General features: G+C 40.6%; 1 protein-coding gene across 1 annotated transcript in view; it reads left to right on the top strand.

The window, feature by feature from the left end:
- Window positions 1-3215: 3215 nt before the first annotated feature.
- Window positions 3216-14435, top strand: part of LOC121338581 (sushi domain-containing protein 1-like) — a gene marked incomplete at its 3' end in the record, with an annotated part of 12808 nt that continues 1588 nt past the window's right edge. The window contains exons 1-8 of the mRNA XM_041409704.1: window positions 3216-3539; window positions 5339-5470; window positions 6646-6801; window positions 7442-7594; window positions 8991-9167; window positions 11083-11262; window positions 13241-13420; window positions 14086-14137. Of these exons, the coding sequence (XP_041265638.1) occupies window positions 3455-3539; window positions 5339-5470; window positions 6646-6801; window positions 7442-7594; window positions 8991-9167; window positions 11083-11262; window positions 13241-13420; window positions 14086-14137 (1115 nt within the window). The remainder of the gene's footprint in view (window positions 3540-5338; window positions 5471-6645; window positions 6802-7441; window positions 7595-8990; window positions 9168-11082; window positions 11263-13240; window positions 13421-14085; window positions 14138-14435) is intronic.

Genomic DNA, 14435 nt, shown 5'->3' with positions numbered 1-14435 from the left:
GGGTTTGTGGCAAAGCCTAGTTTGGTCTCCTATGCTAAAACCCACAGATAAAGCCCTTTTGCTCTGGAGAGCTGCTTTTCTGATTAGCAGTAACTGTCAGCAGGCTTTATCGCCTACTGTGCCCTTGTCATGAGATGTACAGGGCATGCTCTGATATGTGTTACATCCAAAGCCTACCCTCTAGGCAAATTGTAACATTCAATATTTAAAGTTCAAATTCAGTGCTTTTGCAGAAATCTCATTTACGTTTTCATTTACATTTTTCAACTCTGCTAGGAGATGAGACAGTGGCATAGGCACCCTGAGAGTACAGACAGAAATACTGCAAAAAACTTGAGTGATGATATTTCCTTTAAAAAAAATCAAACAAGATACTGCTTTACTTCTGCACAGTATTTACTGAAGCATTTTCAACAGAAACTGAAGAGGGTCAACCAATCTTTTCAGTTATTTCTGGATATTTTGAGTTATTTTCAACAATTGATGTTTCTTATTCTGGGAGCTAAGTGGGTAACCAAAAACCAGTTATTAATTTGACTAATTTTAAATAAGCAAAAGAGACAGAATTCAGATGGAAAGAATCTTCCATCAAGCTGTAGTTACTCTTTTCATTGCCATTTGGAAAGAAGCACTTGATAGAAAGCTACTCAAGAATGCAACTGCACAATGAATAGCTGAGTGATCTGTTAACAAGGATGAAATAAATTTATTCACTTTGGCTGAAGATGTTTGCTCTTTTTAAAAATGTGTTTGCTGAAAGAGCTATTAAAATAAAATATTTTGTCTTCATGTGTCAAAATAAGCAGTGTAGTCCATGCCAAAAATCCTTAGGAGAAAACATAAAGAGATTTAAATGACATGGTGGTATTCATTGTCTGCAAAGGAGACAGAACAAATACAGATGGCTGAGGAAATGCTTGATCCAGCTTGCCCTTCTGATTTTCAATTATCTGCATTTAGACCCCTGCAAGCACAGGAAACTTCCAAGCATCTCTGGATGAACTGAATTACTTTGGCCATCACAACTCTTCTCTTTTCACAAAGAAGAGCAAATACTGGTACATAGATCTTCTGGGTAATTTAACATTAGGGATGAAGGAAACACTGTAATTACAAACTAGGCTTCCTTTAGGTTTGACAAGGAAAAGATTAAAATTTTTATCCTATCCAAACCAGAAAATTTTCATGTTTTCATTAGAGAGATTTTTATGTGAAACAAGTAAGATTTGCTGAAGATGTTAAGGATGAGCATGTTGGGACACTAGTCTGTCTTACCGTCCTGAATCTTTAATTATCTTTCTGTACCAGTTAGCTAGGGTTTGGGCAGGTGACCTCAGGGCAGAAGTGATCTGTGATGAATCTCACTGGTGGATTCAAACCTGAAGTACTGGAAGAGATTGTCTGGGAATGCTGTGAGTTCTACATCACCATCAGCATAAAGAGCAAGTTAGACAAGTCAGGAACCATAGAGTTGTCCTTGTTGTAGAGCAGAAAGCAGAACAAATAACCTCTAAACATCTTTTGACACTTATTTCTTATTATCATGCATTGAATTTAAAGTAGCCTTTGTATGTAGTTGAATAATTTAAATGTTCTGAAGTATGTCTTAAACAGCAATTAATTGTGTGTTTGAGACACAATAGACAGGAACATAACAAGGAGATCAGTTCTAGTCTACATACTGTACTTTTTTCAGCTGATACACGTTTTATTACTTTCTTTAAATAATATTTCTATTAAAAATTTAATTGGTTCTCTTTATAAATATGATGTATTTCCTCAGGCTTTGTGCCAAAAATATTTTCCTGTTTGCTGCACGAGGCATTTATAATTATAAAAAGTCACTTCCACTACTTTTTATGAAAGGAATAGTAGAAATTGCAGTGATTAGTAGGTGTGCTACACAGTGGGCTGCCAAGTAAGTGGAAAATTGTCATTTCCAAACCATTTTAATATGTTGTGCAGAACAATTCTCTCTAAATGATTCCTTATAATGTTAAGATACTTACCACCACTGAGAATGCACACTTCCAATTTCAGTAAGTTTAAGGGAGAAATATGCAGCAATGACATCTGTAGTGTGTTCTTCCAAAAGGATTACTTGTATGTAACTGGCTGCTGCTGAAGAATCTGGTCAAGATGAATAAGCATAGCAGAAGCTGATTTCAAATGTATACATGATTAAGTAGGCAGAACTCTAATTAAAAAACCGAAACAACAAACAAACAAAAATCCCAAAACAAACAAAGGACCTCCCCCTCCCCATCAAAAAAAACCACCAAACCAAAACCCTCAAACCTGGAAGAGAGCAGCTTACATAAATAAATCAATAAAGTTGATGATTCAATGAAACTGGATTTTGCGTCCCTTGAAATCAGACAGTGATAGTTTGGTGTTTTTTATAATACAGCAGGAAAAGATCAGGTTATGTCCCTTAAATGCAATGGTGATGGAGGACTGGGCTGAATTAGCATTTAAAGGCATTAATGAAAAGCCACCATAGCACATAAGCAAAACTTTTTCAGAAATCTCATTAGAGTTATCAAATACGCCAAATTCTACTTTTGTGTTAGGCTTCCCTGATTCCACACCTTGGCACTCCTCTATTGTGGCAACTGGGCAACAGCATTTGTAGATAAGTTTATGCAGCATTCTAAAATCAGGCTCACAGACATGAATGATGACTCTGAGCGCTAGGGCTTTACTACTCTTTGCAGCAGAAAACTCTTCAGGCAGCACTGCTGGTCCTGCCTAAACACGAGGATCGGGGATTAACCTGAGCGGCGTCTAAGGCCTGCAGTGAGAAAGCTTTACTTTATTTCAAGCAGTACGGGCTGGCCGTGTACGGCTGCACCAGCTTCGTGCATCGCAGGACTGATGGGCCAGCTTCGCGCCGCTCCGAGCGCTCCGGCCCCGGCCGCTGGCTGGCGGGAGGCGGCACAGCTCCCACATACAAACAGGTGTGTCTATCTAGCAGCCCTTCCCGGAAATCGTAAATAATCCTACCATCCGTTTCTCCCCCGCCGCCGGGCTATGGACAGCAGCAGCCCCTTATCAGCCTTGCCACCTGCCTGGCAGGGGGAAGAGGCGGTGTCCCGGGGAAGGAAAGGGGTTGTGCCAGGGAAGAGAGGAAAAAGAAAAAAAAAAAAAAAAAGGAAAATAAGAAAAAAAGGGAAGAAAGAAATGAGAGGGTTTTGCGGGCAGCGGGGCGGGGGAGGAAAGGGGCCTCACTGAGGGTGAAAGCCCCGGAGGGGCCGAGGGCGCGGCGGCGCCGATAAGGGCATCCCGCCCGCGGGGAGGCAGCGCCAGCCGCCCTCCGCCCGGGGCCGCGGGCTGTGCCCTGTCCTGGGGCTCTGCCCTGCCCTCGGCTCCCCTCCCGCCCTCCGCCCCCAGGGGCGATGCGGAGCCACCGGGGCCGTGCAGCACCGAGGGGCGCGGCGGAGGCGGCGGGGACATGAGCTCGGGGGGCGGCGGGGTCCCGGGGCCGCTGCTGCCGCTGCTGCTGCTGCTGCTGGCGCTGCCGCCGTGCGCGGCGCGGGGTGAGTGCGGCCGGCCGGGGCGGCGGTGGGCTGGGGGGCAGCGCCAGCCCTAGCGCGGGGTCAGGGGCCCGGCTTGGCCCGTGGTGGGGGCGGCAGAGGCAGCCCGTGGTGGTGGCTCAGCCTTCCTTGGTGGCGGTGTTGGGGGCAGCCCATGCTGGTATGCATGTCCAGGTTTCCCGTGGCGATGGTGGCGGAGCGGCACGTGGTGGCGGTGCTGGAGGCAGCTGACGGTGGCGGGGAGCATCCCGCAGTGGTGGTGATGGCACCCGTGGCTTGCTGGCGGAGGTGGCCGTGGTGGGTGCTGCTGCCTGGGGTGTCTCCTGGACACCTGCTGACGGCGGTGGTGGCAGCGACCTCGTGTCCTTGAGAGGGCCTTAGGGGGAGGTCCTACCTGCCAAAACAGTGAGGGGACTGTAGTGCTGGCATGATAAATTGTGTGTTGTGAAGGAAGGGGAGGCGGGGGGGTGGAAACACGTTTTTACCTCTCCTGAAGCAGCAATCTGAGGAGGATACTTCCATGTCTTATCAGAAGGCTCAGGTGTCATGAGAAAGTTCTCTCCGTGGCTGTAAATTAAATTTTCTGATCTGTGTTGGCTGCCATTGCAAGCTGACAGTTTTTGTTTTCTGCTCTTATCAGAAACACACACACAAACACAAGTACATAAAAGCATGAATGATGAGGAGTAGGAATCTATGATGCTTCCCACAGCCTTAAGGCACTCATAAAAACCCTGAAAAAACTGAAACCCTGTGCGTGTGGAAGGGCAGTTTTATCACAGCGATAAATTTGATGCATAAAAAAATACTAGATCATTCAGCTGCCTTCTCCTTCCAGTTATGGTTATGTATTTAGACATTGTAGAGTAGTCAAAATTTTGTCAGAGATGCTAAATGTACAGTGTATTCTTATCAACTTCAGCTGTCTTAGAAAAGTAAAATATTCCATACTTCTGTGTCAAGCTCCATCAGACATCAGCTTGTGCAGTATTAGTTCTTTATTTCAAAATGTAAAAAGGCGTCAACATACACATGCTTTGTCTACATCAAATCCATCCTTTCTCACATTTGTCATTGGAAAGTGAGGCTATGTGTGATAACAAAAAGAGCTTATAAAAAAATTGAGGGAAATTAACATAATGCCCTGAAAGTATGAATGCAAAGAAAAAACCTATTGTATTCTAATTTAATGTATATTTACAGCCCTGTCAAATTATAGTAAATTGGGTTGTGTGCTTCTCAACCCCTTTTAATATAAATTAATTCCTAAAATTAGTGTAAATAATTTTACTCCTAGCAGCATTAGCAACATTTTTATGGAATAACATTTTTACCATATTGACACATGATACAAACAGATTGAAAAGTATCCCAAATGTCTATGTGTAAATAATTGAAGGAAGCACAACAAAACAGAGGAAACAGAAATAAAGACAAAAGAGAAACAAATGCATATGAAGAAAAGATTAATAATATTGGATAGAGCTACCTACTGTATACCTTCTAAACCTTTCTGAAAGCCAAAAAGCTCTTTTCTTTGTTGACAGAGAAGAGAAGGATGGACAAAAATGCTCATTGTAGTTATTTGTTTAATCTTTTCTGTTTATTTTTCATCTTTAGTCTTTTAATACAATAGCTGTCGTTTTCCTACAAGTTTTAAAATTAGGTGGGAGGAGATAGTAGTCTATTCTATGTGTTTTAATCTGAATTTTATCTCCACTTTCAGTTCTGTGCTGTTTTTTTCTACCATGAAACTTGTAAGGTACTTTAAAAAATATAATGCTACTTTTTTGTCCTTAAAGTAATTGTGAACAGATCCATTCCGGACGTCTGTGCAACTTGCCACATTCATGCAACATGCCAGCAAAGTGGAGGAAAAAGTGTTTGTATCTGCAATTATGGATTTGTAGGCAATGGGAGAACCCACTGTCAAGGTAGGCTGCCTGCTTATAAAATGGAAAGAAACTGTAAATTCCTAAAATGCTCATTCTCAAGTAATTTTAATGAATTCTTCTAAGCATGCTAAAAACTTGGTCATTTCCTGGAAGAATCCCCCGTAGAATATATTTGGATTGTTTTTCCTCACCAAAAGACTTGTACGTATTCAGAAGTGTTGTTTAACGTTTTGTTACTGTGGCTGACAATGTCCTTCTGAGACTATCTCATATCAATATGTGAATCAAAGGACACTGTCAAACGCTGTGTCTCGGTGTCTGTAACAGCTTGCCAGTGCTCTAAGGGGGTGGTCCTTCCTCCTCCCTGATCCCAGTTATCTCCTCCTCCCTGTCTCTTACCCTTCTTTCACAAAGCACTGGCAGCTGCTGGATGCTGCGCAGAGTTTAGGTATCTTGTTGTAGGAAAACCATAGAACTATAGAATGCTTCAAGTTGGAAGGGATCTTAAAAATTACACAGTTCCAACCCCTTTGCTGTGGCCAGGGACAGCTTCCACAAGACCAAGTTGCTCAGAGTTCTGTCCAAGCTGGCCTTGAACGCTTTCAGGGGTGGAGCATTGAGGCATCTACAACTTCTATGGGCAACTTGTTCCAGTGCCTCACTACCCTTACAGTGATGAATTTCTTCATAGTGCCAAATCTAAATCCATCCTCTTTCAGTTTAAAGCAATTCCCCCTTGTCCTAGAACTACAGGATGTTTTCCAAAGTGCCTTTCCAGCTTTCTTGAAAATACTCTTTAGGTACTGGAAGGCCATAATAAGGGCTCCTCAGAGTCTTCTCTTTTCTAGACTGAGCAACCCCTAACCCCTTCAGCTTTTCCTTGTGGGAGAGGTGCTCCAGCCCATGATTATCTTCATGGCTGCCATTGGACTTGCCCCAGCTGGTCAATGTAGGGCACTCCAGAGCTGGATGCAGGGTTCCAGGTGGGCTCTCACCAGAGCAGAGCAGAGCAGAGCAGAGCAGAGCAGAGGGGCATTCACATTTTCATCCAGGGACATTTCAGTTGTTCTGCAGCTTACCAGCAGTATTTACATCCCAAATAATTTATAAAGGAGATCAGTAAGGAGAAGTCTGGATACTTGAGCATGAGTGAGGAGGACAGGACATCCCACTTTTCTTAATCTCTCTCTGATGTTTTTTAAATGTACTGACAGATAAAGATGAATGCCAGATTGGAGCCAGCAAGATCTGCGGAAATCATACCCTGTGTCATAATACACATGGAAGTTTTTACTGTGTTTGCCTTGATGGATACCGAGCCTCCAACAACAACAAGACATTTATTCCCAATGATGGCACGAACTGTACAGGTAGACATCACAAAGAATCCTAAGTGTGACAAATCCAGAACTGCACAATTTTTTTTTTATTTTTTTTTTCCGTCACTGTAGAACTTATTTTCTGACACTATACCAGAGAACTTCTGTTGCTGATGTGCTTTTTTGACATTCAGATTCCTAACAGCTATGAGTTAGTTCCATTTTGAATTCTCCTATGTTACAAATCATTGCTTCACAATCTCATTCAAACACTGACCTTTTCAGAAGAAGCAGCAGCAGATAGATTAACAAAATAGGATGATACTTAAAATTCCCCAGATTGTAATTTTTGTGTTTAGTGTAGAATTTTCTTGTTAGTGATGAACTGTTGTAACCATTTAAGAGGTGTCCAGATACAGGATTTTTCTGGAATTGTTTGAACAGCATATAACATTGGAAACTATTTGTCAAGTAAACCAGCAGTAATGTAAAGACAGCTAGTGACAAAATTGCAACAGTCCTCTTTCCACATGCTTGAAGATGAGACAACAATAAGCTCCTTTTTTTTCCTAGAGAGCTGTGAGAAGCTATGTAGAACTCTTCAAGGAAGAGTTAAGCTTGGGCCCTTTATTAATGAATTAAAACAAAACCCCCTGTTATGAAGTGCATCTACTTTTCTCTGAATTTTTAGATGTTGATGAATGTGAGGAGTCTGGGCTGTGTGGTCACAATGCAAGATGTGTGAATACTGAAGGAAGCTACATGTGTTACTGCAATGATGGTTACAAATTAGAAACTGGAGAGCGTTCTTTTCGTCAAGATGGAAACGTAGTTTCCTGCAAAGGTGAGAATCTTTGGATGCTGTTTTTGCTAGCAGATAAAATCACATGTTGCACCATCGTACAATGCCTATTCTGGTCTGTGCTTCTCCAGGACTTTGCTGTATGATTTCTCTGGACTTTGCTTGCTGTATGTTTTTGGTTTTTTTTTTTTTTTTTTTTTTTTTTTTTTTTTTTTTTTTTTTTTTTTTTTTTTTTTTTTTTTTCCTCTCTTCTTGTATTGTTCCTTCCAGTGACATCAGGATCCCGGAGTCAACACCAGATATTCCTACAGGTTCTTAGCAGTGCTTCAGATGTGCAGGGTCAGAGAAGCTTGACAATGTTTTGAAAGTAATGTAGTTAGTTTCTGAGTAGAAAGGAAGTGTGTTGTAATCCAGTTTTTTATATAATCACACCACATAAAGGGGAAGGGAAGAGAGACTAAATAGCTGATAAGAGAGATTAGATGCATGAAAAAAGCCTAGGGGACAGGAGTAATAAAATAACAATTTAGTAGTTTGTTACATACTGTGCCTCCTGCACAGTATAAATAAACAGTTCAGTTTATGTTGCCGTAACAAAAAGAATCCAGAACCAAATTTCCAATTTGAAAATCTGTCTTTAGTGTCAGTTTTCACAGATGCAAACTGCTAGCAGTGTAAGCTGTGGACATCAGAGTATATAATGAACACAGGCATCCCAGGTGGAAGGAGCTGCCTAGATTATATTCAGCTTTTATTTCTGAATTATTGCCAGAACCATCAGTACAACTCACAGCCTGTAATTGCTCAGTTTTTCTGACTGAAGTGCTCCGCTTTGTTTGCCAGAATTGCTGATAACCCTTCTTCTTATCTCACTGACTGGTCTCTCCATGTTCTGTGGTGGAGTGTTTGTACCAATTGTGTTTCTTGCAGAGTTGCACAAGGGAGCCCTGTCCAAGCAGATGTGCTGGAGGAGTGGAGCTTTTGTATGCAGGCTGTTTTAATGAGATGAAGGATTTGAGGGGCAGAACAATTCATTTCAATTTATCTGCTGCAGAGTGCTTCATTTTTCCCATGCACAGGGAAATAAAGCTGTGTGTTGGGGCCTGAAATTCTCCTGTGGTGCTGAAGTGTCATTCAGCTGTGGCTGTAACGAGACTGGCCCACGCAAAGCGCCATCACATTGCAGTGTCTTGTCTTTGATGTTGTGAAAGGCTCCAGCTGTATGTTAGTAAAAGTGTAGCTCAGTAACTGCTTCCCTGTGTTCCTCCAACTGTGGCCAGCACAATTCTCCAAATCTATTATTCTGCTTCTTTGGTAAGCCCTCAGATTCATCAGATCAGGTGTTTTTTGGGATGTGCCATCTAGTTTAGCTGATTTTAAAGGGGTCAAGTGTTGTGATTTATGTACTGTGAGATCTTTCAACCCAGTCTCTTTGCAGAAATCGGATGTGGTTCCCCTCCTGAAATGAAGCATGGCTACATTGTGGGGAACTACAGCTTACTACCAGGAAGTGCAGTTCATTATGAGTGTCAAGAAGGGTTTTACAGCAATGAAGGAAAGTTCTCATACTGCACTGCAAATGCAACTTGGGAACCTGCCACTTTAAGCTGTAAAGGTGAAAAGAGTCTTACGTTTTTGTTAAATTCTTCATTAAGGGGGTTCATTCATGGGAAGTGTGTTTGTAATGATAGTCGACTATTTCCACAATCTGGAAGTGTTATTTCAATAACTGTTTTTTTGCAGAAAAAGAAGAAAATTAAAGGACATGTTAGTGTTTACCTTTTTCTTTAGTGTAGTGACATTTTTTGTGCTGGTCCCTGCATGTTTACAGACACTGAAATGTGTCCTTCTGCCTGTGAGCTGAGGCCCAGAAAACAACTAGATTTCTTTAGCATTTCACGGGAAAGACTACTGAGTTGAAAGACATCACTGACCTCTCATGAAAACACCAATTTTCCTGACACCTTGTGAACTTCTGTCTGAAAGTTTGATGTAGATGCAACAGAGGGCATTGTAGCACTCCTCATCTCTGGGTAGTCTTCATAATTTTAAGAACATTTGTACATGAACAAGCACTTGCACATCTCTGAAGAGTTAAGTTTCCTATGACTGTCTTTAAAACATATACTTGCTTTGGTGTTCTAATCATCCATTCTCTGGCAATATTACTGCTTATGAGTGCAGGATTCTTTTTGTGTTCCTGTGAGTAGTTAGAAAGCCTTTATATCAGTTACATGATACTTGAAGTGCTAGCTAACAGAAGACACACTGTGTATAGCAATTCTATAGGGGAGAATTGCCATCCTGGAAATCGTCACTTAGCAAGGAGAGTTCATTCTTTCTCCGAAGCAGTCATCTTTTTTTCCAATTCTTTCCCCTTCTCTCTCTCTCTCTCTTTTATTTTTTTTTTTTTCCTCCAAGAATAGATAGAAATGTAACATTTATAAGAAGTGAATAAATTAAAATAAGGGTGCTAAAACAGTGTGGCTGGGAAAAGCAAAATATTAACTATCACTAGAAATTCATAAGAAAGAAAAGATAAAACAATTTTTAAACAATGCAAGTAACACTTTCCCCCCCCAAAAAAATAAAGGACAATGAATTTGAAAACAAAAAGGGAGTGCCCAGAGTCTCAAGTGGTCCCTAGAGGAAGATTGTGGAATGTAACTCTTGCAAGTTGTTGATTTTTTTTTTTTTTTTTTTTTTTTTTTTTTGTTAAGGTTTTTCAGAAGTTGCTTTTTCATGTGATTTTTTAAAAATTTCTACAATCAAACAATAGGTCAGACTTTCTCAGCATCTCTCTTATGGTTAATTGAAATAAGATACATGATACACCAAGAAACAGCCAAAAGTCTAAAATGTCAAACTTATTTCCTCCTTGTGTTGCAAGCCCTTTTCAATTAGGACTTATCTTTCTAAAACCAGCAAGTATGGGTTTTTTTTTAATACTAGTAAATGTACCTTTAACAAATTTTTCGTGTATGTGTGTGCATGTGTATGCTACTTGACTTCTTTGTTTAAGTCCTTGCCTTAACAGGAAACTTTTATGTTGTATATTTTGACCTTTTCTATGGTTTTGCATTTTTATAGTTTTTGTAAACTTTTAAAAGTTTTACTTTCTAAAGGCAGTTTCTGCTTATTGGCCTTCCTTTGAGTGTTGCTCATTGTGAATAGTATAGAACCACCTTATCCAATGTAATCAGGTTTGTAAAAGCAGGGGAGTCTAAAGATTCAGAAGAAAACCAGGACTTTTCTGAATACCATCAGCTTGACTGAGGAGGGAGTCATGGATTTAGCATGCTATTCTGAGAGAAACACAGAAAAGCGTCCTTTCATTTGGAAGTAGATGTTTGGAGTAGCTACAGCAACTGTCAGGCATAGTGGGAATATTCCAGAGGACCTGAGGAATGTTGCATTACTACAGAAGAGGGGTAGCTGGTAAAGATGAAGAAATACTTATGTGAGTGCAGCTGTCATTGCTCCTGCTGGTTGACTAACAGGTCTATCTTCCTCTTCCTTCATCCCCTCAGGTGTGGACTGTGGGGTTCCACCTTCTGTTTTGAATGCCCGTCCAACATCTGTGAGTGGGACCACATACAGAAGTGAAGTTACTTACGGTTGTGTTCGTGGGTACCTGATGGCCGGCGGCAGTGGCACTGCAGTCTGCAATGCCAAAGGACAGTGGGATGGCCCTGATTTGGTGTGCAAAGGTACATAAAGTCTGCCTTCTGATTTGTTTAGCACAGATCACTGTTTAAGTCACTGTAATAAATGTCAGTCATCCTCTTTGGGCATTCAGTTTATGCAGTCTTCTGACACAGAAAGTTGCCCCAAAACAAAACACACATATTGAACATGGTGGTTTTTTTAATCAGTGTTTCTAAAGAAGTTGCAATAAATTGTTAAAAGTTAACATTCCAAGAACCTAATCCCAATGTGTGTCAGGCATTGGGATTACCATGAGATGAAAATACAGCCTAAATTGCTGACATTTTTTCTAGTTCAATATCACTCTACTTTTCTGCTAGCAGTTGAAGCCACTATCAGAAATCAAGCTGCTATTAGTTATTAACATACCTTCAAAATTCCTGTATTTGGACAGTTTCCAGCTGCAAATTATGATTGCTCATACATGCTGTTGCTATTCAAGATGACTCAAGTCTCTTACAATGCTATGATTTGGAGGAATGTAGCCTAAAGAGCTCCTCAATAAGATGGAACACAGCGAGACAGTCTAAAAAATAAACCTCTTTTTTTTTAAATCTAGGCTTATATTCTTAGTTAGGAGACCTTAGAATAATTACACTCTTTAGTCAGTTTTCACAGCTTCACTTTTCCACTTGTTGGGTAAGCAATATTTTTTCAGCTTGATCCAGGATCAAGCTTTCAGTTTATTGCAATCAAATGTAGTAATTTTTTTGAATGCTCCATGCATATGTTATAGCCACTCTCCACTTTTAGAATGACCTTTAATATTTTTATTCTGAGTCATGAATCTAAGTAGAAGGTTTGCAATGTTACACAAGAATGTGCTCCTGCATTTCAGTCTGCTTACAGAATGGCCACGGGCAGGTAGCTGGAACAGGAGGAATTTTATGTCTCTTTGCATACTGTCCTTCCATGAGTTAAGCACATGCTTCCATGTGCATTAGTTATTCCAAGGCTTGTTCTCATGATTTATAGTAGATACATTCATATTCATTGGTGTGTGAAAAAGAAGGCAGTCATGATGGTGGATGTATTATCCATTGAAATAGACATGTTTAAATTTTCCTTTAAAGGTTGTACAGATCATGATTCTATAAGCTTTCGTTTTTACTTCTTTGCTTTCCTTTTTTTAAAATAGAATTTCAGAATCACTTAAAATTATTGAATGGTTTAAAAATAACTTTTTTTTGCTCCATATAAGCTTTAATGAGGGTAAGATTTTAGTCCTTACAGTGTTTGCTTCTTATAACTGAAGTGATGTAGAATCTTTTATTGAAGATTCACATTCATTGTGAATTGAAAAGCAGATTTTACCCTAAATAATACTGTTCCATCTATTTGATCTTCACTTTTTATTATTTTTGTTCCCTATTTTTATTATTCAGCCCCCAAAACCTGAGAAAATGAATTAAATTTTATTAGTTCCTTATCCCAGCTTTCTAATTATCTGTAAAATGGTTTGCATAATCTATCTAATTTTCCCTCAGAATTGCTCATTCATCTTGTCTGTAGCAGCATCTTTTTTCAAAACTTGAATTAAATCTACTAACAAAGGAACATAACCTTCTTGATGCTATTCTTTCACGACACTCCTTGGACCATGTGTCTTTTAAAATATCTACTGTTACTAATGGTAGGTAAAATAAAGGAATAAATAGCATGTGGAGGATAAGAGAGTGTTGTGGGAAGATAGACTTACTCATAAAAATTTGCTTCAAGATCCTTGCTCTCCACTTCTAATCAGGACACTTTCTTTTATTTTAAGGGTCATCTTGTAGGGTAAATGTCTCACCCTGCTAGAAGGTCTCCAGCCACAAAATTCTGGGTTCTGATTAACTCCCTGACCTCTAGGAATCTCTAAGAAGTGGAAAAAATTAAGTGTAACTTGCTGGGGCAGTTCATCCCTCCATCTTTAACACTTTGATATGTCTTGCCTGTTTTCATTTCAAGGTTTTGTTTTCCTGTTTTCCTCTGTTCTAGAAACAGACTGTGGCAAACCTTTGCTGATTCCACACACGACAATGACCTGGGACAACTCTACCACTCTGGGGAGCAGAGTGTACTATCACTGTAAAGAAGGATATTATTTCAATGGAGACAGGAATTTTTCAGAATGCACAATAGATCAGTCATGGGAGAATATTGCATACGTATGCAAAGGTAAGTATTACCATACAAAGCTGCTATTTAAATTGCAATTTAATTTTTTAAATTAAAAAATTAATCAGTTCGTCATTCCAGTTCTGAAGTTAAGAGCAGGAGGAAGAATGAGGGCAAGAAACCCTTTCTAATTTATGATGTAGGGAATGTGGTGGTACTTTTGGATGGAGAGGTCACAGAAGAGTGTTAACAATAGAACATCTTCTACTGGATGCCACAGATCTTTCTGTAGCTGTCTTGCTTTTCATCTCAAACAGAAAGAGACTAATGTAACAGGAGTTTTATTTCTTCACTGAGGGCCTTCAGCTTTAGAAGCCTATGGAGTGTCACCAGAGGGGCAGAACATTTAACAATATTTTCTTGTTACTCTAATACTGTAAAGTTGTCGTGGGGTGACAGCCTTTATCCCAATATCGTGTGTTGTGTCTGGCAGCTGCGCCTTTTCCTCCCTCGGCCGTCTTGCCGCGGCGGGGCGGGGAGGGAGGGGTGTGAGTGTGACCGGGCACCTTGGCTTTGGCATTTGGCTGCTTGGCTTGGCTGGCTTGCTTGCTTGCTTGCTCCTGCCTCGGCTGCTAGCTGATAGCTGCTTTTTTTGCTGCTTTCTGCTTTCTACGCTGTTTTTTTTTCTTTTTCTTTTGTTCCCTCTTTCTTACCCTCCCCTGAAGACATTGGACCGGCTCCGGACCTGACCTGGGACGTCCAGGACCCCCGGCGTCTGTGAGAGAAGCTCAGTGCCCTCCACAGCACTGCCTGGTTTTCTTTTCTTTTCTTGTGTTGGGGAGTGTTCTTTTGTTATTTGTTAATAAATAGGTTTTGTTTTCCACTGTGCTCCTCCAAGGAATTCCTTCCCGAACCCGGTATTGGGGGAGGGGTAGTTGGTTTTTTTTTCTTTTTAGGGGGCTCCCTTCTGGAGATTTCCCCTAATTTGTCCTAAACCAGGACACTAGTTGTTATATCATCTGAGAAAATGAGCTCTGCCACCGCCATCTCTCTCAGGCGTTGGATTCCCTGTTCT

Source organism: Onychostruthus taczanowskii, unplaced genomic scaffold (assembly GCF_017590055.1).
Source record: "Onychostruthus taczanowskii isolate IOZ18803 unplaced genomic scaffold, ASM1759005v1 scaffold309, whole genome shotgun sequence".
Lineage (NCBI taxonomy): Eukaryota > Metazoa > Chordata > Aves > Passeriformes > Passeridae > Onychostruthus > Onychostruthus taczanowskii.
This window is presented reverse-complemented; position numbering and strand designations above follow the sequence as displayed.